The sequence below is a fragment of the Drosophila serrata genome, unplaced genomic scaffold, assembly GCF_035046125.1.
Source record: "Drosophila serrata isolate PLE 108 unplaced genomic scaffold, ASM3504612v1 contig_311, whole genome shotgun sequence".
In the NCBI taxonomy this organism is placed as follows: Eukaryota; Metazoa; Arthropoda; class Insecta; order Diptera; family Drosophilidae; genus Drosophila; species Drosophila serrata.
Window position 1 is genome coordinate 190,161 of NW_028257209.1, and position 26,137 is coordinate 216,297.

The 26,137-nt window shown below is 38.6% G+C and overlaps 1 protein-coding gene, 1 long non-coding RNA gene and 1 other non-coding gene across 3 annotated transcripts; 1 reads left to right on the forward strand and 2 right to left on the reverse strand.

Annotated features, from left to right (window-relative positions):
- Positions 1–405: 405 nt before the first annotated feature.
- TRNAP-AGG (transfer RNA proline (anticodon AGG)) lies at positions 406–477 on the reverse strand. Its single transcript has one exon. It is a non-coding gene; the product is annotated as a tRNA-Pro (tRNA).
- Positions 478–2,678: 2,201 nt separating this feature from the next.
- noc (zinc finger protein no ocelli) lies at positions 2,679–6,200 on the reverse strand. The gene is made up of 2 exons (XM_020954657.2): positions 5,762–6,200; positions 2,679–5,095 (listed from the first exon to the last, which is right to left on the reverse strand). Exons 1-2 carry the CDS (start codon positions 5,849–5,851, stop codon positions 3,563–3,565), a joined length of 1,623 nt encoding a protein of 540 aa, XP_020810316.2. The 5' UTR covers positions 5,852–6,200; the 3' UTR covers positions 2,679–3,562.
- Positions 6,201–19,101: 12,901 nt separating this feature from the next.
- LOC147642972 (uncharacterized) lies at positions 19,102–19,998 on the forward strand. The gene is made up of 2 exons (XR_015272732.1): positions 19,102–19,160; positions 19,221–19,998. It is a non-coding gene; the product is annotated as an uncharacterized LOC147642972 (long non-coding RNA).
- Positions 19,999–26,137: the final 6,139 nt, after the last annotated feature.

The window sequence follows — 26,137 nt, forward strand, 5'->3', positions numbered from 1 at the left end:
AAGATGCCATAAAAGTTTTTTGCCAGTATTTAAGCATTGTCATATATATAATTATATTTATGGCTTTAAACACTCCGATTCTTGTACTTTATTATTAATAATGACTCAACATCTGATAGCTCAAGTGTCTGGCTCTTATAATACCAATAAGTCTAAGTTCTTTATTTTTCCTTGTGATATATTTAGAACTTATACTTTGTAATATACAATTTACATTGAAAACCCTTAGTTACTCTAAAGCTTAATAAAAAACAACCCAAAACTCAACTGACAAACCAATTTATGGTAACATTACTTATAAAGGTTTTCATTTCATTTTTAAAATATGACATACTTTTAGAGCTCTCCTACTTTCAGTTAATAAAATATACAACGCATTAATAATAAAAAAAAAGTGATTCACTTGGGCTCGTCCGGGATTTGAACCCGGGACCTCCCGCACCCTAAGCGGAAATCATACCCCTAGACCAACGAGCCGGTTGGATGGCGGCCTCCAAAGAGGCAACTTGAGTGCGGGACAAGATCTCAAGAGAAGTCGGTGGTCTCCACTCTGCCTCTCCAAATAGTCCCCAAGACCCAGCCCCCCCTCTCTTTGCCTACACAATCGGAGCTTGTCTATTTTTAACAAAAAGTTGTTTTTTTCGGTTTTCCATCGTTGTTGTTGTTGGAAGTGGTGCTGCTGCTGCTGCTGTTTGGAGACGCCGGGCTAGTGTTGACATCAAAACAAATTGTTTAACATGGACAGCGGGGCAAAACAAAGAAATATGATGCATGTAAATGAATTCAATTTGGATCAGCAGCAGCAACAACACAAAAGCTGCAAAACAGACAATCAAAGCGAGAGACAAGCGACGGGCTGTTGACGGTACTTGTGAGGGGAATCAAAAAGTTATTAATAATCATCATAAAAAAAAAAATGGAATGTGGTTGAGAAGTGTATACACTTGCACTTGCTACTTTACCAGATATTTGTAGTTATATTGGTTATATGGGTTATAGGTATTTTTCTGTTTAATACAGACCATATTTGAAAATTTTAAAGACAGACAATATGTTTAATTTAAGATGTATTTATAAAGGAATTTAAAAGTTTAATTATTTATTAATTTCTTAAGACATGTACTAGATCAAAATATTTATTACAAGTACAACCAAACATGAAATATTTATATTTAAAGTATATTTACATATGTATAATTTGAACAAACCTTTAAAAATAAAACCTTATCATTTATGGATAATGGATATAGATATGGATAAACCAATAATCATATTAATTTTGTTAAAATTTGTAAAATGATTTCATTTTTCTCTCGAATTTTTAAAGATATTATGTGAAATAATTATTAAAAGAAGTAAGTTAAGAATGCTCCAAACTTTGGTAAACACTTTTGATCAGTGATAGTGAAAAGATATTGTAAATTGCTATAACATCCATAAATAGAATATAATATTTACTGAAAGTATTATATCTTTAGAGATGCTATAGCATCCTTAAAAGGAAAATGATTAAATAGCTAAAGCTTATTTCACTTAATTATTTTTAAATTTAAATATATTATGCAATAAATTATATCAATGTATCCCATCACAACCACAATAACTCAAATACAGTCGTTATTCCACACTTTTTCATGTTCAAATTACACAACACTGATATTTCCAATACTGAGATTTCTATATTTCCAGCAACATATTGTATTGGGGCCAAGCGATATTGACGGTCACAAAGAATCGCAATCAAATCAGAAAGAAACATTGAAGTGGATCGAAGGGGGGAATGAAAATCAATATAGAAAAGATTGTGCTGGAAATTGAAACAATTGAAAAAAGCCCGTTGAGCGTTTGACAGCTAAATGCGATAATTTCAAATCAAATCAATTGAATATTGTCACAATTAATTTATTTATGAGATACACTCGAAATATCGCCATTGATTTGGCCATTGTTAAAATTGTTTCTGTTACTGAGTTGTCGAGTCGCTTGCTTCGAATTTTGATATTTTTGAAGCATATTGTCTCCGAATAATGTTTGTCATTTCGCTTTGTCAGCACATTTATACATATATTTTCCGAATGTGTGTATATTCATTGCTTATTTGATTCACTCATTGAATGGCAATTGATTTCCTCCACATACTTTGTTTGTACAAATGTGATTTTTATTGATTTTTAATTTTCAGCCTGAGTGTATTATGGCTGTCGCTGGCGACTGTTTTATTAAGGCTTGCCCAATCCACGCCACACTCGTGAAATTCAAATTCAAATTAAGCTTTACTTTTGAGTTTTTTAGGCCGAATTCGAAGCGATGCATACGAAATGAATGCGGTTCGAATTGAGGCGGAAAATACGATTCTACCAGCAGGAATTTAAATTTTAAATTGTAAAATACATTACACCGCACAAAACGAAGTTATTTTAGGAGGTCTATAGGTTCTGAGAAACCTAAGTCCCCTTCAAAGCCTTACTTTACTTACTACGATAAGGTTTCACGGAATTTCGCAACTTGATCTACGGGAATATATAATCCAAAATCAATATCATATGTATTAGATATATGTAATTATTGGAATTTAACTGAGTAAACCATATAAGAATATATCAGCAACATCATTCATAGAAGAACGATAGAATTTTTGAAGCAACCCCCTTTGATTTCGTTAAATGAAAGATTCGTGATTTATATTTTCAAAATTGATTTTTTTCTGCTTGTATATTTCGATTTCATACGAATGTGTTTCCGTTTAGTTTAAATTACTTTTCGTGTTCTTTGATATCTGTGGCTTCTTGTGTAGATCGTGTTGTGGCTTTTGTTTTTGCGTACATCAAGGAGTAAATAGCAAATCTAATTTAATATCTATATAGAATTTACACACAGTACATAATTATATGAAATATTCATTTTTATTTTCCGTATTTATTAATTTTTTTGTTTGTTTTTTTCTCTCTGTTTTTTATGATTGTTTGTTATTACAAATATGTTTTATCATGCTTACATTACTTATAAAGTTGACTTAAAGAACATTTTATTTTAATTGTTGGTTGTTGTGGTTGCTTGTATGCTTGTAGATAATGGTAAGAATAGTTAATAGCGAAACTAAAACTAAAACAATGTTTCAACATCTCAGCAATGGATTTTTCATTAACAGAATTGGAAGTCATCGAACGTGTTGTCCCGGCTAAGACTTAAGAACTTTGGTTGAACTTTGAGAACAAATAAAAGTGAGTGAGAACCGCCTCCTTGCAACAGTGTCCTTGCGAATTGATTATTGTAGACATTAAGGATTAGAAAAAAGGTGATCTGCTATTTTTTGCGGCTGTCTGGCTACTATTTTCTTGTTTTTCTTTAGGTGGTTTGACGATTTTCGTGTTGAACTTAAGTGTAACTAGCGCTCTTTAAACTACAGTTTAGTATCACAGAATAGCGCAAAAGCCAGAGATGTGTCAGCCTTTGCAATCATTTTGTTTTGTTTTTTGTTCTCGTTTCTTTGAAATTATCTCAAACAGGGTCATATGCTCCTCCTTTTTGGTATCTAACGCTAGTGCTTCCTTTGCTCCCCATCCTACTGGTGCGCTGCTCCCATCCTCTGGCCATACATGGCATATGGCGAGTAGTAGGGTCCCAGAGCAGCCGCCGCGGCAGCTGCTGCCGGATTGAAGGCTCCACCGGCTCCGAAGGGAGACGGTCCTCCGGCCAGAGCTCCCGGCGGTGGCTTGGCATACGGATGATACCGTGCCGCTGCCGCCGCCGCAGACATGGGACTCAGGGGCGGTGTGGGGTAGCCGGCGCGCAGGGCAGACGGCGGGAAGAGCGTACCCAGCAGGGACTGGGCCTGCGATTGGGCCAGCGCTGCAGCGGCAGCCGCCGGATCCGAGAGGTTGCCGGTGTGGGTGCGTAGGTGGGAGAAGAGCTCGTCGGAGGTCTGGAACCGCTTGCCACAGTAGGCATCGCCCACCACCCAGCTGCAGACGTAGGGGGCGGAGCGGGCAGCTGCCGCATTGGCCGCGGCCTGGGCCGCTGCCTGGGAGTACGGATGCGCCGGTGGCAGTCCAGCCGCACTGGCCATGGCCAGACCGTATTTCTGGTGCTCACACTGGGTGCAACCGGCGGGGCATGGGGCACCCATCAACATCTGTTGCGTGTGCGCCGAGTAGGGGCACCCGGGGCAGTAGGGATCCTTGCACACTGGCACTATGGCCTCACCACCGGCCGGTGTCTTAATCCTCTGATAGCTGATGTAGGGATTCGGCTGACCCGCTGGTCCTCCGCCTGGAGCTCCGCCCGGATAGCCACCGTTGGCTGCTGCCGCCAGCATGGCAGCGTGATGGTGCGAGAAGCCGCCGGCAAAGGGCGGACGGAAGGCGGGATTCGCATGCTGCTCCATGCCAGGCGGGCAGCAGAGGGCGGACAAGGGATTCAGGCCATAGGGACCGGCGGCCTTGTAGGCAGCCGCCGCAGCTGCTGCTGCTGCCGCCATGCTGCTCATCTCCTTGGGATGCTGGGCGGTGCCGTTGGCGTTGCTCAGCACTTCCATCCCAGAGCGGACAATGGGACTGGCGCCGCGTTGCGAGGATCCCGATCCCGAGGGGGAGACAGTCTTACGGCTGGCCGAATCGTGGCCATTAGGCTCCGTCTTAATGCCGTCGGTGGGCGTGGCATTGGACCTGCTGCGCGACGGCACACGTTCCTGTGCGGACGAGGAGTTCTTGGAGCTGGGCCGAGTGGGCTCCGCGGAGGATTCCACCGAGGCGCTGCTCTTGAAGGTGTTCTGGTTCTGGTGGCTCAGCACATTGGTCTCGTAGGGCTTGAAGGCCAGCTTGATCTCGCCGGTGGTGGGTGCAATGGTGCTCCCGCTGGTGGCGGTGGCGCTGATCGGTGTGATGGACTTGGGCGACTTGGCCTGGCCGGAGGGTGACTTGGCTGCCGAAATTTCGGCGCTGCTCGAGGAACTCGACGAGTTCGATGACGAGGAGCAGGCTCCGGGCTTTGTCTTGTTCTTGTCCATCGCCAGCAGAGGTTTCACGGCCGATGAATCGGCTCCAATTTGGGAGCAGGTCTGTGCGAGTAAAGCCAAAGGACTTTTCTTGGCGTCCATCTATTGAGGAGAAAATGATAAAAGGGAAGGATTTTGGGTTAGTCTTTTAATAATTCTTGAAGAAGGTTGCTTTTATTCAGGGGAAATCTGTTTTCAAAATATTTTTTATATGATTTGTTCTAGCATTTTCGATTTATTAAATTTAATTTATTTCGTAAACAAAGACACGAAACTGTAAGCCGTAAATCGGGAACAATTTCATTTATTTTTAGAAAAGTAAAAGAGAACTGTTCACAAAACGCAATAAATCAAATTAACTTTCATCTTGAGTATTGTTTAACATGGAACACTTAAAATTAGATTTAAAATAATTATTATTTTTTCTGAAGAATAAGAAACGTTTTCTGATTAAGACAAAAAATTGAGCATTTTCCAACAATTTAATTATATTTTGGAAAGACAAAAATTAAGTATTATTTTCAAAGCTTATTTTTCTTTGCTTCACTTGAATTCAATAAATTTTAATTCCAATAAATACATTTTTTTAATGTTTACCAGCATTCTAAAAACTACAATTTGCTTCATATACTTTAATTTGTTTAAATTTTATTAATTTTCTGAACTTTTTAAAACTCCAAACTAATTTTCTATTTTCCTCTAATTTTTCTAGCTTTCAAGGCAATATTTTTCGTTTTTTTTTGTATTTTTTTTTTTTCAAATACTAACCGTTGTTGGCAACGGGGCCAAATAGTCCGGCTGAAGGTACTGGTTGTTACCAATGGTAACAACACCGCCGCCTCCCTCCAAAACCACCATTTCGGCGATCGCTATTTGGTTCTATGGGTAATCCACGAAAGTTGCGTTGCCGCCGAAGGTAATCCACAGAAATGCGACGGCAAACGCGTGGTTTAATCCAAGCACTGCGTAAATGTAATGCGTCACTTTAGTTTTGCTAAGCACTTTTCTTTTGCTGGCCAAATGGTGTTTTGGGCCCGAATTTCACTTTTTCACTCTTTTGCTGACTGACCGCTTTTCACTTGGTTTTGGTTTGGCTTTGCTTTTGTTTTGTTTTTTCTCTTCACTCCGCTAGCGCTTGTGGGCTTCAGGTTTTTATTTTGTTTTTTCCGAACACGTCTGAACACGGCGAAGGCAAAATTCGAATTGAAACGACCGAGTGCCGCTGTCGACGTAGCTGCCGTCGAGGCGAAGCGCCGGATGTTCTCTCGCGGCCATGCTCTCTCGCAGAGCTGCGCTCTCTCGCTCGCTCAAAACTGGTTGGCAGCGCTGCAAGTGTGCGCTAGAGCAGCGCCGCCTGCTGAGTGCGAGCGAGAGAGGCTGCGTATAATTTTCAAATATGGCGTACTTTTTGTCCAATCACAATCGCATGCGCCCTGCAATGGATGCCAAAGGCAATGGGAGCTCTCTCGCGCTCTCGCACGCTCTCTGGCTGCACCACGGCAACACTCGTTGGGAGAGCAACAGTTGAGTGCGAAGAGTGGCTCTCTCTGGGGTTGGGGGAGATGTTGCTGTGCCTCTTTTGCTTGATGGGGCTGTCAACAGCAGCAGAGCAGAGCGGAGCAGCGCTGCGGCAGAGGCCTCATTGTCTTCGCACTGAGATTTGTTGCTCGAAAAGCAAACCACTCAACACTTAAACACACTCTTCAGCCATTTCCATCGCCTCGCTTCGCTCGTTTTAATGTCATATAAAAATTAATTTGTTTGTCGCCCCCCTCCTCCTTCGGTTGTCTCTCTCTCTCTCTCTCTCTCCCACACACACAGCTGTTGTGGCTTTTGTTTAGCGTTTTTCGATTAACTTCTGCGGTCGGTTTTCCCCTCTCTTTTTTTATTCCATTTTTCGTGGCTCCTGTTTAAGTGGAAATCGTTGTTTTGTTGTCGCGACGAAAAGTTTTTCCAAGCAATTTTTCCTGTTTCCTCGCATGTGTGTGTATGGAGCGTAATTAATCTACACACATCGAGCTGGTGTGTGTTGCGGCAGTTTGAAAGTTGGTAATAGTTTAATGGCTTGGTTAATTTCGCTGCATTTTTAATCGCCGCCTTCGGATTGCATTTTCCAGTTAGCACTCATTTCGCAGGCCTAATTTATTAACTTGTATTTTGCACGAATCACATTAATTATGGAATTAGTGGAATTCATATTTTCAAGCAAATTATACCACTGGGACTGGCGTAAAAAATAAATTTTTAAATTAAATATTTACTATTTTATTGATTTTAAACTATAATATTTACAATAATAAATGAAAAATTACCTTATGTAAAACAATATAGCATTTTCTTTATCGTTGTGGCTTAATTAACAACACATAACCTGAATAAAATACTTAAGGTTATTACAACTAAAAGTAAGGAAATACCTAATGCAATAAAGGGTTTGTAAATAATAATATTATCAAAATTATTTAACATTTTTGCACGGGACGATCCTTTTTATCATTTATTTTCCCATTTTACTTATTTCCTATTTGTATTTTATAAAAAACAAGTCTGAACTTATGTATCCTATCAGTTTGTGTTTAAATTATAGGATCGAAAAGAAAATAAGTAAGCTTACAATAATTCGAATTCATTAAATCGATATTTATCGATAATATATATGATGATAATTTTAAAGACAAATCTATATATTAAAATCCAATAACTTAGCCCAAAATGCATACATTTTTATTTGGAAAGCATTTACATTTTAGTTTTTAACCGGTTAATAAATCTGCATCTGCATTTATTTACCCAAATAATTAAAATTTTTGCGGTTTTTAACAATTTTAACTAAGTAACCCCTTATTAAACTTTGAAAAAAATTTAAATTTTGTATTTCGGACTTAGGTTTCTAGATCGATTCTGCTGTTTGTGCTGATCAAGAATATATATGATATATAGGGTCGGAAATGACTAATTCACAGGTTTAAATGCTTCTGATCAAAATTATTATAGCCTGCAATGGGTATAAAAAGTGTTATTCTACTTTCTTTATAGTCTGTTGTATGTTTTATTATTAATATAACCTTTTATACCTCAACCTAATAATATAAGGAATGAATATATTCGTTTACTTATTTAAAAGATACTTTGTTCTACACAAACTGATCACTTTCGTCTGATCATGAGGGATAACCTTGATCTGGCTTAAGATGTTCCCCTTGCTGGACTAATCGATATTAAACATATCCCGAAAATTTAAACCAAATCCCAAGTATTTAAATACTTGGCTAAGGTCTTGTTTCGATTTTTCTAACCATTAGAGGATAGTATTACCTGAGATTTGAGAAACCCCTTAAAGCCCCTGGCAAGTAAATTAAAATCCGTGTAAATATGGGCGATAAGCTGAAACCGAGAAGCGGCAGTCTTAATCCCGATTTAGAGCATTTAAAAGGATATTTTGTTACCACGAAATTCCATGGCTAAGACCCTCCTGTAAAATACCTGCGAGGTGTCCATGGACAGGTAGAGGAAAATTCACTCGACCTTCGGTGAAAATGATGGATTTATTAGGTAAGAGCGTGCTGCGATACTTTATACAATCCGGCTTAGACATAATTTGCGGTTTTGCGTGCAACAAAGCGAAAAAAGTGTTGTTGCCAAAATAAATATGTACGTATATATTCATAGTATAGTGTGTGTGTGTGTGTGTGTGTGCAGGTACAGTACACACGTTCGCGAGCATATTCCCTTATTATTTGTTATTTTTTATGGCCACTTTGTCAGCGTCATAAATTCGCTGCTCCTGTATGTGAATTATTTACTACCAAATTGCGGGAGAGCAGGAGGGCGTCAAATAAATAATACAAAAATATTATAAATTACACGAAGCCAAGGAAAATGCGATGCGGAAGTGCGGAACACCTTGATACCGTGACTAAAGCGATTTGCTTTCAACCAAATGCTCACCCTGGAACACTTTTACCGCTGATAACTTCATTTTATGCAGCGAAAACTTTGCAAAGACATCTAAATTAAAGGTATATTGAAAAATTATACAAATTTAGATGTATTGTTTATTATTAAATAAGAAAAATGCACTTTCTTTGGGAATGGAATAAGGATTTGATCGTAGAAATTAAGAATCTTGAAAGTATGAGACAATTTAAGATTTAATCAAAGTAGTTATAAGAACTTTGTATAGATCCAGTACAGGTTTTGTAAAAAATAATTGAGTAAAAGGATAAAAAGTACTTGATTTTAAATATTTAATACATAATACATAAATTGAGGTCATAGTTTAATACATGAAATAATACCAGAGACACAGAAAGATCTTGTTAAAGTGAAACATTATAGTATTTATAGTTAATTTATTGAAAGAAGATTATTTATTAGATTCCAAAATAAGTTATAAAAAAACTAGCTTAAGTTCGAATACTAATACGAAGGATAATACTGAAAATACAGACAGATCTCTTAAAGGATCAGCATCAGGCTTATATTTAAAATTGTTTTAAAAAGAGGTCACCAGTTCCTGTATTAGAATCCATTTCCTAGTGCTATAAAAGTAGTTTAAGGTCTTTTAGAACTTTCAAATTATATATAAAATATAAAAATACAAAAGTCCAAGGATAAAACCATATCATAGACCCAATATACCCTAGAAATTCTCACTGAAATCGTAAAGGAAAGCGAAGAGAGAGATGCAGTGGAAGAAAATTTGTGGCCGCGAAAACATTTATATGGGGAATATAAAAAGGAAGTGTACTGTGTAAGCCACGGCAACACCGACCAAGAGCAGGCGGAGGCAGCACATAAAATTAACCACATATTTCTTCATTTTTATGGCATTTATTATCACAGAAATGTTTGTGTGATAAAAGCGAAGCAGCGCAAAAGGCGAACGGCGATGAACGACGACGATGGCGGCGCAGTCATAAAAATGCAGCCATTTACCTTTTGATTTATGCACAACAGCAGGAGATGGGGGGGGGGAGCGAGGAGGGGGGTTGGGTGTTACGGGGGTGTAACCGGGGGGTGGCTCTATCCTCCGGCCACAGTGGCGTAGAGTGGAGAAGGGGGAACTCACGCATGCACAGCAACAACAGCAAGCAAAAGGAGAGAAAAATAATGCAATAAATTTGACATTATCTCCGGCAATATGAAGGTATATATATGTATGTATATATATCCGTGAAGTGGGTGCCATTGGTAAGGGAAAGTCGTTTAACTGTCTGCGGATTTTCAGTTGACTTACGCACGAGGAGGAAAACCCACACAGCCGCAGTCAGATAATTGCTTTATTTCGCCATCTGAAGAACCTTTTTTTTCGTTCCTTGGACCCATAAAGGAGCTATCAGAGCAGTCATATTTTATACCACTTGGGATTCAGTATTTTAATACCAGGCAATTAATATCAAAAAAACTTTACCTTATTTGTACTTTAAGGGAATGTTTATAAAGCGATACCTATCTATATTCAAAGACATGGATAATAAAATGTAGCGAATTGAAAACAAAATAATAGATAAATATTAACAGATTTAAATACTAAAAGGTGAAGTAATTTTTAAAGTACCAAGTCAAGCGGTATTCTTAGCCATCCTTTAGCAACAACTACTTTAAATTATCAACGAAAGAAGTCTACCTTTATGCTTCATTTAATATCCTGTTAGAAATACCTTTAATCCATAATACCATAGCTACATCTTCTTCATAATGCCCATGTTCCACCATAATTACTTCCGATTTGAATGCGTCTACGTGCCATGCAGCAAGACAATAACTCACTTCCGTACTGCGAAAAAGGGGGCGCAAATGCCATTTATAAAATTGAAAAACAAACTGCAATAAATTCAATAGAACCAACAGTATGAAAGTGAACTAAGCAGGCACACAAAGAGCGACGAATCCCCTAGAAAAATAAAAAATATATTCCCTGGTGAAGGGGGATGCAGTCGGGAAAACCCGCTGTGAATCGAGTCCGAGCTCCGCCTGCCGCCTGTCGATAATTTATCGACAGCGATTTATCTCGTAATAGTTTGCCCAAAAAAAGGGAAAACGAATAATGGTGACATTGAAATTTTACGGTAATGCACCAAAAAAGGGATCCTTTTTTGCCAAAACTGCGGGTTGTGTGTGCGTTACCTATCGTCCTTCCCCCTTGGGTATTTTAATACAGCAAATTAATCGTTTCCAAGGCTCCCCTGCAAAGAAATGTATATATTTCTAACAAAGGACACGAAAAAAATATATAAACGGGAATACACAAGTTGACACGTGCAGGATTCTAAATGATAAATCGATGGCTTTCGTTTTTATTGCCATTTTGGGCATTAGGTATTAATTGCTTACAACTTCCGATCGAAATGATGTACGGCGGTTATTGATTAGGGTTTAATCTACAAAATAAATCAAATATGTGTTTATTATACAATAAAACATGCTGAAGGATTAGGGCAAAGTGAGAGTAGAGCTTATACTTGTGTTTTGTAACTCTAAAATATGATAGGTTCCCTTTATGTGCTTTTTATTAGTTTATAAAGTCTTGGGATAAATTTACAGATTAAGGAATCTCTCAAGCGCATATTTTATAGTCCAGACTGAGACTGATTTCAATTTACCGAGACACACAGACACACACAGCGAGTATCCTGGCATATCCAGGATCCCTTTAAGGAGGAAAAACTGCAATCAGGAGTGAAACTGTCACGGCCAAATAAATGACGCGTGACTGTCGGATCTGAGACAGGAGGTGGACCGAGACCGAGACCGAGAGACCGGGGTCCTGTCAGGCACAGACACAGCTTGATGCAAAGAATCAACAACTGCGACGGCTGGGCGAACAAAGGACAATGCCAAGGACGAGACCTCGGAACGTACTTTGATAAATGCGTCATAAAATGAGCAATTATCACGTGCGTCCAGCGCAGCTGAGCGACAATTAAAAACCAAACACAGACGACACACAGAGACAGCGATGGAACTGAGCATCAATAAAATTATTTGTCAAAATGTCAGGATACTACAGGATACAGTCTGCTGTGAGGGGAGTGACTGACTGAAAGGACAAAGCCCTGCACCCTGTACCCGAGCTGGATATATACGCAGAAGTGTCAACTTTGGTGGCTGGCAATGAATGACGGACCATAAATCAAGGACAATGGCCTGCCGGGATCGGAATCGGGATCGGGATAGGCCTCGTCCTCGGATGTCCTTGATTGACCGCACTCCTTGCGCTTTGCCTGCCTGAAAAATTAGCAAGTAAATCAATAAACATGGCCAGACTCTCGCCGGCTCGTTAAACTGCGTTGTTCCTCGGGAGGTCATAAAAATTCAACGTTGTCGATAGATTTTCCATGATATATAGGGCCATAATTTATGTTCTCTTTATCAAGCCAAGCACACATGGGGACTGCAGAGGGGAAACACCTTATGGATGGCTATATCCTGTGTGTGTCTGTGTGTGTTCGCCAGGAAGCGCCAGTCGCACTGGGACCTGGCCCAGTTGTTGTTTTGGGTCTGCGACGGCACTGGCTCCGGTTCTGGCTCTGGCTCTGCTCTGATTGAATCGGGAAGGTCATAAAGATTTTTATGTTTGGCCATAAATATTTTGTTTGTTGTCCTGCTGATGCTGCTAGGCTGGGCTGAGTTGCCTTTGAATCGGTATTCCTTCGCTCATTCCATTTGATTATGATATATGGGGTATACTGAACGCTTTCTGTATTTTTCAGACAGCATAAAAAACGTGTTTACGTTTTGGCGTAGAACTTAACTAATATGTCTTTTCATGTAATGGATACATAAAAAAATTAATTGGACTTAAAGAAAGACATATTTAAGTATTTTTACTGTCGTTTAAAATACAAAATATATATATTTTTCTACGATGTTTATTTAGCTTGAGTATATATTACGTTAAGGTGTTGAAATATTTGGGAAATATATTTAGAATAAATTTATTACACCTACTGTAGTAATATTTAACAACCTGAGAAATCTTACAAGCATCTTGCAATTTTTACTTTAAAACTTGTTGACTAAACCATGAATTTCACTCATTTAAGTAACCGATTTGTTGAATTACTTTATAAGACAATGAAACACAGGTTTTTAAAAAATATTTCGAAACTAATATTTTAAGATAAAATAGGATCGCTGATTCTATTATTATTCTATTAATTAAACAAACGAAAAAGTCTGAATAAATGCTTTATTGAAGTGATATTGGAATGCTATACAATTTTACGATATTATTTAAGTATTAGCTATTTGTATTAGTTAAATTATATTTAAAATATTGTATACTACTAAAGTTAATAATAAAATATGACTGACAGATTTTACAACATCTGTATAAATACATATTCAAAAATCCGGAAAAGATGAAACAACAATGTCGGCACTTTTTCTGTGTTCTGTTTGCTCGACCACGAATGATGGTCTGAAAGCAAAATTCACACTTCATTTGAGGCACCTCATGCCCCGAATTCAACTCAAAATACTCCAACCCCAATTCCAGGTCTTCAATCCAAAAAAAAACCCAAACCCAAAACCCAAGCAAACCGAGACGAGTGCTAATGTTGCGCATAATAATTTTGTACTAAATTAAATAGTGCGTGGGTCGGCGACGTCTGTCAGAGTTTCAACCCGCAGCTCCTTTTCTTGGATACCCTTCCATAAGATAGTAAGAATATCTACAAAGAAATGTCATAAAAGTGATGGAATTTATATGTATTTTAGATGTACTATACTCTTTACTAGCTAAAAGGATATTATGTGTATTTATTAAACAAGTGTTGTAACTTTTTCATAGACCTTTGTATAACCTTTTCCTTAATTATTGTAATTTATACTTTCTTTAGACAAAGAAAAAGTTAATTTTCCTTATTTCTACAAAGGGTATTCCAGTTTCGGCTTACCAGGTATACTTTTTCTTACATTTCGTGTGTGTTGAATGGATCTTTATGGTCTGACTGTGACTTCATGTCTGGCCAACATGTTGCTCATATCGTTTTGTTGTTCTTTTTCGCCGCCACTTGAACTTCAAAGGATATAATTTAGTTTTTATTGCGCAAGGTTTTTTGCCTCATTTTCCCCTGTGTTCCTCTGTGTTCACGTTCGGAGGATTCATCAGCTATGCATGGCATGTTTGTCTTTACAAGGATCCTTTACGACTCTCGGGCATTTTGCTATTCAGTCGCTTTCTTAGCGTTAAATACTCATTCGCATTTTGATCGCTCCTCACTTTCCCGCTTTCCCGCTTTTGGTGTTAATTTATTGATGACTCTGCTTATCTTCACGTGTCTGAAAATTGTCTAATCCGGCACCCTTTTATATCGGTTTCGTCTGTAAAGTCGGTGCCTTTTGAGGGGTTCTTAAAATCGAATGAGACATTAGGAAAAAGAAGGGGTATTATGGAAGTATCTTTGAGAATAAAACTGTCAGAATTTTATTTATACAAAAATATAAAGGAGAATATATAGAATTATGTTATAATAACTAGAAAGTTTTTAATAGTTTCACAAGTTGTTACAGAAATATACATTGTAGAAAGTATTAAAACTTTGTCTAAAAACAATAAACATTTAAAGGAAACAAAAGCCAAAAGTCAATTATTTCTTGCATCGATCCTTCGATAACAATTTCATAGAGATCGGATTCTGCCTTCTGCACCATATACTTTCTTAAAATCTGATGATATTGGATGCATTTTAAAAACTTGTTAGAATTCAAAACATTTTGCTGAAGATATTATTAAAGTCAAATATTGAAAAATAAATAATGCTATCCATAATTTTATCTAAAACAAAATACTCTTAAAATTCCTTTTACTTCTTTCCTGCTTCCAGCTGGTCACATCACTTCCCCGGATTGATTTGTGTTAGCATTTTAAGGCTTTTTGGGATAATCGGCTTTTGAGGAGGCCATAACATCAAGCCTTTTATCCACAACCTCCACTTTTGGGCCACATTCACCTTTCCCCCTTCAAGGAGCAAGTCCTCATGTAGGTCGCTGACATTACTTCAACTTACTTTGGCAATGAAAGCCGAAGGAGGGGAGAAGTCACCCGAGTGAGACATTTGCTTGTGGGCCAAAGTGAAAGCATCTCGTTTTCATTTCATTTAAAATGCTGTCATCACCTAACCCCCACTCGTTTTTCTGTGTGCCCTGTGGGCCACGGCGATGTCTTGTCTCGCTCTGCCAGCTGTCTTGCCTCTCTCTCTCCTTGCCCCCATCTTACCAGGGATGTCTTCATGTCCTTTTTTTATGGCACTTTCAACGCGTCATTGAGTAAGCCGCGGCGCGCACTCATCGCCAGAAGTGGCAGGAGAAGGAGTAGGTCTGCCAGAGTTCGAGTGGAATGAAAATTAAGATGTTTAAGATGCGAATAAGGTGTACTCTCTGACCTTAAATATATTAGTTAAATATTAAATAGATATATCTAATTCAAATAGTAATTAAGAATCATTCAATTGGTATTCGTTATTATCGAAATAATCAGTTCTTGAATGATCAAGATAAAGTCAAACTACATTTAGGATTAATAAGAGTCTATGGCTACTACTGGGTATCAAATGAAACAGCCGAAAATCTGTAAAAGTTCCCTAGTGCTTTGTTGTTTTTCTTTCCTTCTCGATAGAGTGCGTTTATAATCAAATTAGAAACGAAGCGTAAGATCAAAGGAAAGACGTCGGCGTCGCTCATTTAATCCAGGGCGCAAGGCGGAAAAAGTAGGCGCGACATAATGCTTGAAATGTCCAAAACACACACACAACACACACTGGGAGAAACGGGTGTCGAGGGGTTGCGGCAACCTGGGCTGCCACAAAAGATGACGAGGGCCTTCGTCCATAGTCTTTGACAACCTGAAGTGGAAATGACTGTGCAGCGGATCCAAAAAGGAACGCCTGAACCGATCCAAACCGAACCAGAATCGTCTGAGGAAGACGTCTCATTAATGACAACAAGGAGCCCGCGCAGAAGGAAAGGTGTATTATGCACTCAACTTGAAACCCAGGCCCTCTGTCAATTCCCCACTCAAGTGCTCCTTCTTCTTTTTTTCCAGCTTCCTCGAAAGGATCCCTGGCGTTGGGCATCTCTCTCTCTCTCTCGAATAATTGAAAAGCGGATAGACAGAGGGAAAAGCGAATCCCCCAGTCGCGGAATGATTTTCATGTTGAATCACTGACGACGACAGGTTAAATGTTTTCATTATGAGTCGAGCCGCAAACTGACGTCAGTTTCTCCCCATAATTGGAGCTGCACTCAAGTGCCTGCCCTCCACCTCGGTTTCTCTATCCTGAGCAGCCGTCCTCAATCTCAATCTCAACCTCATCCCATCCTCAACCTCATCCTCTGTCCCCTCTTCATCCTCAGCCCCTCAGCTCGTCTTAATGAAAAAGTAAATTGAGTTCTCGGTAGTCTGTTGGGTCTTGTGCTGTTGCCTGCTTCTGGCCCGTCTTCGTTTTGTTTCAAGTGTCGTGGAGGCCTCATGAGACACGCTCAATTAGTTCCTCGAATTTCTAACAAAAGCGAGCCCCCAACGAAAAAATAAATGGTTCTCACAACTTCCGTCAACACTTGGCATCGGTCCGGCCATATATTACACACTCGAGCCAATTGTCGGAGGAAAATATCGGGGAAAGTACTATTTATGATATTTAAATATTCGAATACCCAGAAATGTGATGTCCCCTAAAGAGATTCTTTTAAAGGAAATCATTTTACCAGAATAATATATGGAAAATTCAACTACAATATGAATTAAGTAGGTTTTTCGGAGGACTTCTTCTGAAAAACGCCTTCTATAATATCAAAATATTCACATAAAATGGGGTCTCTTAAATGAAATCATTTTAAAGTAATACATTTAAAAGTAATACATAAAAAATTTAAAAGACATCTTAGTTGTATTTTTAAACTGAGTTATTTAAATGAAAACAACATAAAATAAAGTGAAAAACTCTGGAAAAGTAAGGACTTCTACCAATATCATTCTCAATTAACTTCGGAATTCACGAATCACCGCAACAATCTCCTATAAACTTCACTGTATTTCCCATTTTCTTTTACCGCAAAACATTTAATTTAACCCCAAAGTTTATTATAAAAAATTCTTGAATTTCTAATGAATTCCCACCAGGACTCAACCAGATCTCCTGCCGAGGTAATAAAAACTAATTAGCATCCACAAATTCGGAACAATCCAGAGGCTAATTAGCAAATGTCATTTCGGGGAAACAAATGTTACAAATTTTTGAAATGTTAGAAGCCAACTGTCAGACAGAAAAGGGGTTACATCCGGGGAAAACTAATGCCAACCAAAGGCTGAGAACCCGAGGCGAGCAAATAGGAATGGAAGTTTTATTAATGTCTCAAATTACGTACAATAAATGTTAGTAATTTTGTGGGTAATCAGTCAATTTCAGGCCAACAAAAGTATATCCAAAACCAAAACGGGGGTTAATTCCGTTTTGTCTGTCTGTCATTGGAAAGGGAAGTGTCGGCTGACAAGATTCATGGGTTTTGGTATTCTGCAGGAAGTTTGTTTAATGCACGGCTGCCCTTCAAAGGGGTTTTCTCTGCCAGAAAATAGTTTAACCCTTTCCGAACTCTCTCTATCATCTATTTTGGGGTTAGTTAAATGCTGCCAATAAATAAAGTTTATCCGCAATACATTCATAATGTCATTTAGTTTCCTTAACCTCCGTTTTCCTTTCCCGGACGACAAAATATAAAACGAATTGCTGTTTTTATTAAGAACCTCTTTTGTTGCTCAATAGTCAAGTGGTCTACTTAAGTTGGAAATATGTCATTCAGCAGGTTCAAATTTCTAATTCATGAGATTTTCTAGGGTCAAGTGGTTGGGTTTTTCGAGGCACCTGTTGGCAATATCTTTCAACATTTTCAAATGACATTTCCGGTATTTTATGTAAAATGAAACCTGAAAGCATTTTCTATGTGGTTGTATTTGTATTTATTTAAAACAAAAATAAGAAAAAATAGTAAGGAATGAGCTACATAAAAATCTGTAAAGACTATTAGATTTATAAGAGTTATAGAAATATATCTCTTTTAATTTTGAATCTTTTTTATGAATTTGTAGTCACAAAAACTTTAAAAATTGTTAAAGTTTTCCGACTTTTCCCCAGAGCTTCTGTGGCGTTGCATCATTAAGTTCAGTTGTGCATCTTTCATTTCCCCCTCGTCTGGAAGAGCGCTAAAAGGACCCCATAAATTTCGCTTTTAATAGCATCCGCCTGTCATTGCAATCTAAATAAATTGTTAAATTTATTTACGACTAAATGTCAGTGCAGTGCAGGGGAGAAGAGGGGTGGCCGAAGGCTGGTATGTGAGTGCGGCTAGAAAATATGAAAATTAACTGCCGACTAAAGCCAAATCCAGCAGCCACAACACTCCGGAAACACACACAACACACACACGCTGCCCCCTTCCGTCATCATTTTTGGGGGCAAAACAATTGCGCTACATTTTCCATATGTGTGTGTGTCTGTGTGTAATTTTCACTTCATGTTTGTGCCGCAAAAACGCAGGAACGGCCATAAAATGCACACACACATGGGACACACTCGCAATATCCTGGACCCAGGGTTTTTCCTAAGGGTGGGCCATGGTCATGGCCCACGGACAATAAGGTGAAAGGGGGCCACTAAATGCCACTAAATGAATTTATTTGCCAGACAGGAGTGGGAGAGTGGAAGCAGCTCGAAACGTGAACATTTTGCGAGTAAATAAAGCCCAAAATGAGATTTATGCAACATGACCGACAACAGACAAAAGGCGAACGTAGAGACCAAGTGCTGAAGTGCCGCACCCCCCGCTCCTTCAATCCGCCCACAAGCCGCAGCCTCCACAGAGGGAAATCCCCCTCTTTCAGTGGGTTAGTTTTTAGTGGGCGCCCACTTTGTGGGCATTGTGGAATGGCAATCGACGGAGCCAAATGCTGGCCAGGACCTTGCAGCGGAGTCCTTTCTCGTTTCCCGTCTATGTGTGCCTGCCTTTTAACCCAACTAATTTCTGTGAAAAGCAGTCAGCAAGGAAATTCGTTAGGGATCCTTGATACCCTTAGGAATGAGTATAATATTCCCATTATTACTTGCAAACATATTTAGACTTGTAACTACCCATGTTTACTTTGTCAAGTCCAAGTCATATCTCAAAAGTATGCTATAAAATAATTTAGAAAAATATCAATCTATCTAGGATCGAGTATACCCCGTAGATACCCTAGCATAAACCTGAATGCGCACATACGCATATGGGGCATCCTTTGCTGGCCAGTCTGCAGTCATTTATTCTGGACAAAATTGTCACATAAATTTTACAGCGTCCGAGGCATGTCGAGCGTACTTCATTTCGAATTTTATGATATTCTCCACCATCTCTCCCCTCTGCTAAACTGGTTAAGAGGAAATTTATGGTCGCAGCCGAAGACAACAATGCTGTGAGTTTATTCTAGGTAAGTGAGAGGAGTTGAACTAGATTTGCCAACGTAGGTGAGCTCCGGACTGATGCTGAATGTCATAACTGGAGCGATGCACACAGACAATAATAATGGGAGGAAAATAACGAAATGCGAAGATTTTTCGGAAAAACCAGCTGAGAAGGACCAAGGAGGAGAGCCAAAGTGAAGAAGTAACGAAAATGGAGGCAGCCAAACAGCAGTTGACAACTGTCAGTGGCAGAAAGGGTCGTCCTGGGGCAGGAGGAGACAACTGCCAGTGCCACTGTCATTGTTGCTTATTGTTTGGCTTTTGTTTTTTTTACCCCCTCCTGCATTGCCACAATGCAGTCTTATATTTTCCAAAATGCCCTACAGTACAGGCTTTTGGAAAACGAAAAAGTATTATTACGCAAGAACCAAAATTCCAAGATGCTAATCCGAAAGGAAAGCAGTTTTAAAAAGCAATTTCTTTATAATTTTGAACACTCTTTTATACATCCTTTATGATTTAAACACTCTTCATCTTTTGTAATAAATATTCTTTCGCTAAAGAGTATTTTATAAGTTGCTTTCAAGTTTAGTTTTTTGCACATTTTGAACTGTTTGCTGTTGACATTAGCAGAAGCTTAGTCCTTGCTGTCTCTGGCCTGTCAAAAGTGTCCTGTCAGTGTTGCCACGCCACATACAGAGACAAAAGGAGTTCAGAGAAAAAATGGGAATGAATCTGAAATATATTTTCTTTTTCCTTCTCTCTTTTTTGTTGTAATTGTTTGGCGTGTGAAGATTTGTGTTTCTTACGTTCTGTAAATGTAAATAACGAGCTGGCCATAAATAAAATTAACCCACATTAAACACAGACAATTAATTACGGGCAAATGGCATCAACTGGTGAGTTGGTAAGTTGGTAAACTGGTCCACTGGTCCACTGGTCAGTCAACATTTCACAGCAAATTAACACCACAAATCTGTGATGTGCTGCGATGGCGATTCCCATCATCCACCCGAATCGTTAGAGCCGCAGAACGGACTGAATGAGACCCAAACTCTGGCTTCGTGGCTGACAGCTTAACTGACCATTAATTTACATTTAAATGGAAAATGGACGAGGTGAGGAAGCCGACAAATTTACCTCCTACCTATACACAGATTTTTCATCTCGAAACTTTTCTCACACACACACACACAGCGTAGCCATCGAATTTTCCGGATGAAAATTATGGAAGGTTGTTTGGGCAAGAGAAAACTGAAAGAGATTTGCATATTTTCGACATATTTTTTTCTTAGATTGCGTTACAAATGTATACTTTATGGCCAAGGACTGCTCAATTTTCACAGTTGATTTATTTTTATGCTTCAATATGCCCGGATCGAATGGAACATACTGGAAAACACAAGTCTGGGGATATAATATTTAATATTTTAGTTCCTATTCGGGTTAGTTTTGTATTCTTAAAGTGATTTAAATGTAATACCCATCAGACTTGTAGAAAAGTATCAAGTAAGCAAGTAAATCTTCAAGGTAAATAATAACCCGCAGCATTTCCATTATTTATATTTTCTCAGTCTCCTCGATATCAACCCCCTCGACCATTATGGAAACTGTGACAAAGCGACAGAGGAAATACGTCTTCCTCGGGAACGACCATTTATTATGCAAATCCTTCCCAAGGATTCCCTTTGCCAGCTATAAATAGCAATAATTGTTATTTCAAAATTTATGACAGCAAAATAAATTCCGTTTGTGACATGTGCGGGGCAGGGGCAGGGGTTTAGGGACTTCCGACAATGGCTCAAAAGGGTTACAATCTGGCAAAAATTTCATAGTTCATTATCGAATTTGTTATGCATACTTTTTCAAGTGCCAGCAGTCGAAGTGGAAATGGAAATGGAAGTTGAAGATTTCCACCCCTTTCTCTGGTCTGGGATCTTGATCTTGAGTGGTATTTGGGTTCCATTGGGTGCGGTTCCCAGGCCTCTGATGAGTAGGTTTTTCGTCATTTTGCTGCTTGTCACTACCCTTTGTTTGCCACAAGACCACATTTAACTCTTTTCTGTTTCTTTTTTTTGTGAGGCGCATAATTTATGCTGTCATCTTGTGCATATTTAACTCAATTACTTCCGCGCATCGAGACTACCGAGTTGATAGGGGCCGTGGGCATGGGTATGGGGCATGCACCATGGCACCGCCACCATGCCATCACCATCATCATCATCATCTTGTCGGGGCCTAATTCATTTTGTTACTTTATGCGATACTTAATGGCCCTCCCATTCTCAATTCTTATGCGGCTCTCTCTCTGGCCCGCGGCTCATTAAAAGAAATTACTTTATTGGCGAAATTTACATACAAAGTATTATGGTGGCCATGTCTGCAGATGTCAAGTCATTAAGTTTCTTCTTGTTCTCTACGCCCGGCTTCTTCACTCACACTCATACTCACATTCACTCGTCCATTCATTCATTCATTCATTATGCAAAAGAGTCACTTAGGTGAAACAGCGTTATATATACATGCCAGATACTTATCGTTATCGTTATCGGAAGCGAACTTAAGTGAAGATGGAAACACTATAATAGTTCTGCTGGCGTTGAAAATAAATTGGAGCCAGCCATAAATTATATTTAATACGAGTATGTCTGGTTACAGAAAGGGGTTTCTTTTAGATGCAAACTAATTATGTTGAAATAACTAGTTCCCTGAGGAAATGGAAGGTCTACCCAATTTAAATTTTATTTTAAGCCATAAAAAATGATTTAAAACTTGTGAACTAGACTGAGTAGACTTATTAACTCTTTAAGGGTAATAACAATATTATCTAATATATAGAAAATATAACCCGTTTGTAACAACGTTTCCATTAATTTGTTCACACTGCATTTAACTCACTCGGACTCTCACTTCCTTCAATGGCCAAGTCTTGAATCAAAAAACTTGCTGGCCCCAAACACACAATTTATCACCATAAACGCGGCAATTTATTTGATTAAAGCAATTTGTAAAATTTTAATGTTCTTCAGAATGAAATAAATCTTCAAACTGTGGGATTCGTTCTGGGTTTCGGTTTGATTCGAGCATCCGAAACGGGGCCACGTCCACTGAAATAAATTAGGCACAGCTGCTGCCCTGGGAGCGGGCGTATGTTTCAGGGGGAGGGAGTGGGCAGGATCGGAGGTCCCATATCCCTTGCACCATATCCCGCCCCCCATCCCGGAGCGGACGTGCGCCTAATTTAGCAGCGTTTAAGAAGAGGGGCACCCCCGAAGAGCACATAAACATAAATAAGTAAGACAAATAAACTCTCCTGACACGACGAGCATTTAGCAGTCCGCTGGAGAAACGCGCCTCCGATGACAAAGTTCAATTGCTGAGTGTGACCTTAGAGGTTGACTTGAATCCCAGAGGGGAAACTACAGAGTGTGTCAGGTTTGGGTGTTTTCAGATTCCTGGTATTGATTTTCAATCAAATTAAGAGAAATTTCATTGGTTCACTTAGCAGGTGTCTTCTGTACTATTTTTATAGCACGATATAACTTTATTTATAGTACTTATTCATATTAATTTATTTACAATACTAAATTTCAATTTCAATTTCAAATGATATATTGAACTCCTTATTGAGTAACATAAGAAATTCAGCTGAATAATTGCCCTTCAAACATATTAAATACATCATAGTAGATATATCATTTATACATAATATTATATGCCAGGTGAATAAGGGGAATTTAAATATGTTATTTCAAAAATGTCTTCAGAAATGCATATACCTGAATAATAAGGTATAGCAAAAATAAAGATTATTCTCGTATCTATTTATTAACAAACAAATGCACCATTGTCAAAGAACTTCAATTGATTTTAAACTGGGATCATGGTAAAAGTGTAGAGATGTTTTCAACAATTTAGTTTTAAAGATGTTTTAATACTACTATTGATAATTTCTACTTACTTATATTTTTAGTTTGTTTAAAATTTCAATCAATTAATCATACCTATGTATATTTTCAGTATTCATATTTGATACAATATTTGAATTAATTTGCTATAGTATAACTCTGTATAATATCCTGTGTCATTTCTCATATAAATTTACATTATTAAGTATTTCCAACTAAGGATGTATTATTTTCAGATTTTATTACACATAAAAATCTACCTTTCACTCTTGTTCTTATCGCACATTGGCAGTCTTTACTGTAACCAAACTGCCGCTTCTTCCTTCGCTTGTCGCTGTCAATTGCCGTTTATTTGTTGTGATTTGTGTGTGTGGCAATACGAATCCTTGGGGGGAGGCCAAGTGACAGCTTATCAAATACAAATTGACAGTTGACACGTCATCCCCTCCCCAAGGCCCAACTCAGGCACCACCATTACGAGGCAATGACAGTTGCTTGGGCGAGGGTGTGGGTGTGGGAAGGGGGAGGAGTTCCTTCGCAGTCCTTCGAGGCATACTACTTACCTGAGTTCCTTCGACTGAACTCAGTTTTTCCAGCAGGTGCTCAACTCGCTTCCTGATTTGCATTGTGCCGCCGCCTAGTCATGATTTCCACCTTTCAGAAACATTTATGCAGTTGTCGCTGTCGTCATCGCCATCAACATTCGCTGTCCGCAAGTAGTTCCTTCCGCAACACGGACACCGCCACCTCCATGAAAACCAATTAATTCCTATGAATTGTGGGAGTTGAAACTTTGGACAGCCGACTTTGATATGGCCCAGGGCCTACGTACTAGATCTGTGCGTGTTTTTCGCAATTGAAGCAATAAAAATGCTATAGCAATGGAGATTAAGAGTTAACTTGAGTTAAACATTGGAGAGTTGTTTGAATTTAATTGAAACTTCTCCATACTTGAAGATAATTTAAAACTATTTTAGACAAGAAGATAGAAGAAAGGTAAAGTAAGACTCATAAGTCCCCTTTAATCTAAAAATCAGAAGTACTTTTTTATTTCCAAACTTACAAACCAGTATCAAAAAAATGTGTATAAAAGAAAAACTGACAACCCATACATATTCCAAGTGTCCAACCATTTTTTGCATACACATGTCTGTGTATAATTTCACAATTAATTATGAAATATGCCATATAACAAAAAATTAGGGAAAAAAAGCCCCAGCGAACCAGTTAACCGAAGCGAAGGAACAAAGTGCAGGGCCGCCGCCAGGAAGGGGACCCACTGTGACTATGACTAAACAAAACGATACGAAATGACACGCTGTCAACGTGGGGTCGGAGCTAGCAAATTACAATAATAATACTCATAACAGTAGGACAGTAGCCGCCGACCCGGCGAAGCAGGCAGGCGGGCAGTCATATATAAACGACAATGCGACAAAGTGCTGGACCCCTGTCCTCGTTCAGTACCGATCTAGACTGGTTTCACTATACAACAAGAAATGCCATTTTTTTACCTTTTATAATAATAATGAAATAATAATAAAATAATAAGCTTTATTACGTTAAAAACACAGATGAGTATCTAGAAACATAAGTATTTCATATATACTAATATAAGATATCAGAAGTTTATTTATTTAAAATAGAAACAATAGGAAAAGCTACCATGGAGTGTTAGCAAATGTTAGATATTTGGTAACTAAAGCACATGGCTATCTTTTTCCCCGAATAATGCGGTAGTTTATGAAAAACTTACGTTTAACAGTGCTAAGGACACATGAAAAGCACAAAATGTTGCTAGAAACATGTTGCACAATACGCGTAGCATGACAAAAGTTGCTAAGAACTTGTTGAGTAAAACCCTTTAGGTGTTGCATATAAATTCTTGCTTGGCATTAAGGCTATACTACCCTTATTTCCATGGCTATAATAATTTTAATAATATTCTAAAAAGCAAAACTATGTTGTCTAGTGTCTTTTGAGTTATGCGCATTGTTGGGCCTACGGGCAAAACGAGTCAAACGACGATTAACGCTTGGCTGAATTGACTCGAAAAGTGCCGGTCATAAATTACGTGGCAAAAAACACAAAAAACTGAAAAGCTTCTAATTTGGGTTAGTCTCGGTTCGGCTTGGGCCGGACTCGATCTGGGTCTAAGTATTACCGGGGTGGCCAAGTCAACCCCCTCACGACCATAGAGTCGCCGCCACCCATGCCACCGCATGCATGTCATGCAACCCGTCACGTCACACAGGTTGCCACTTTTTGTCCAAAGCATTATTATTAACTAGTTAGCGGCATGCAACTTGTTGGAACAGAGCCGCCCAATCCCCAAATGCCTGACAACTGAGCTTTCGCAAAGAATAGCAAAAACCAACAACTGAAATAACATATAACTGGTTGGGAGTAGGAACACTCAGAGAAATAATGTTGGAAATGTTGCATGAAAGAGTCAATATGATAGTCTATATAATATATAATAATATATTATTCTACAGAAGAAAATTATTTCCCTCTCGGAAACATAAAGGGTAAAAGAATGTTAGTACTTAAATCCTTCACAAAATATTAGTATTAGAGGCAAAGTAAGGCACTCCGATCTCTAAAGGTGTTATATTTTTTGATCCGCATCACCAGTCGAGTCGATTTAGGCCAGTAAGTAATATAAGAACAATATTAGAAACTATAAGAACTATAAGAACTACTAAATTTGATAACTATATTGTAATTTGTACGTTTAGTATAATTTTTAAATATATCCCTAACATATAGATCTGTAAGTATTATGCATTATTAAT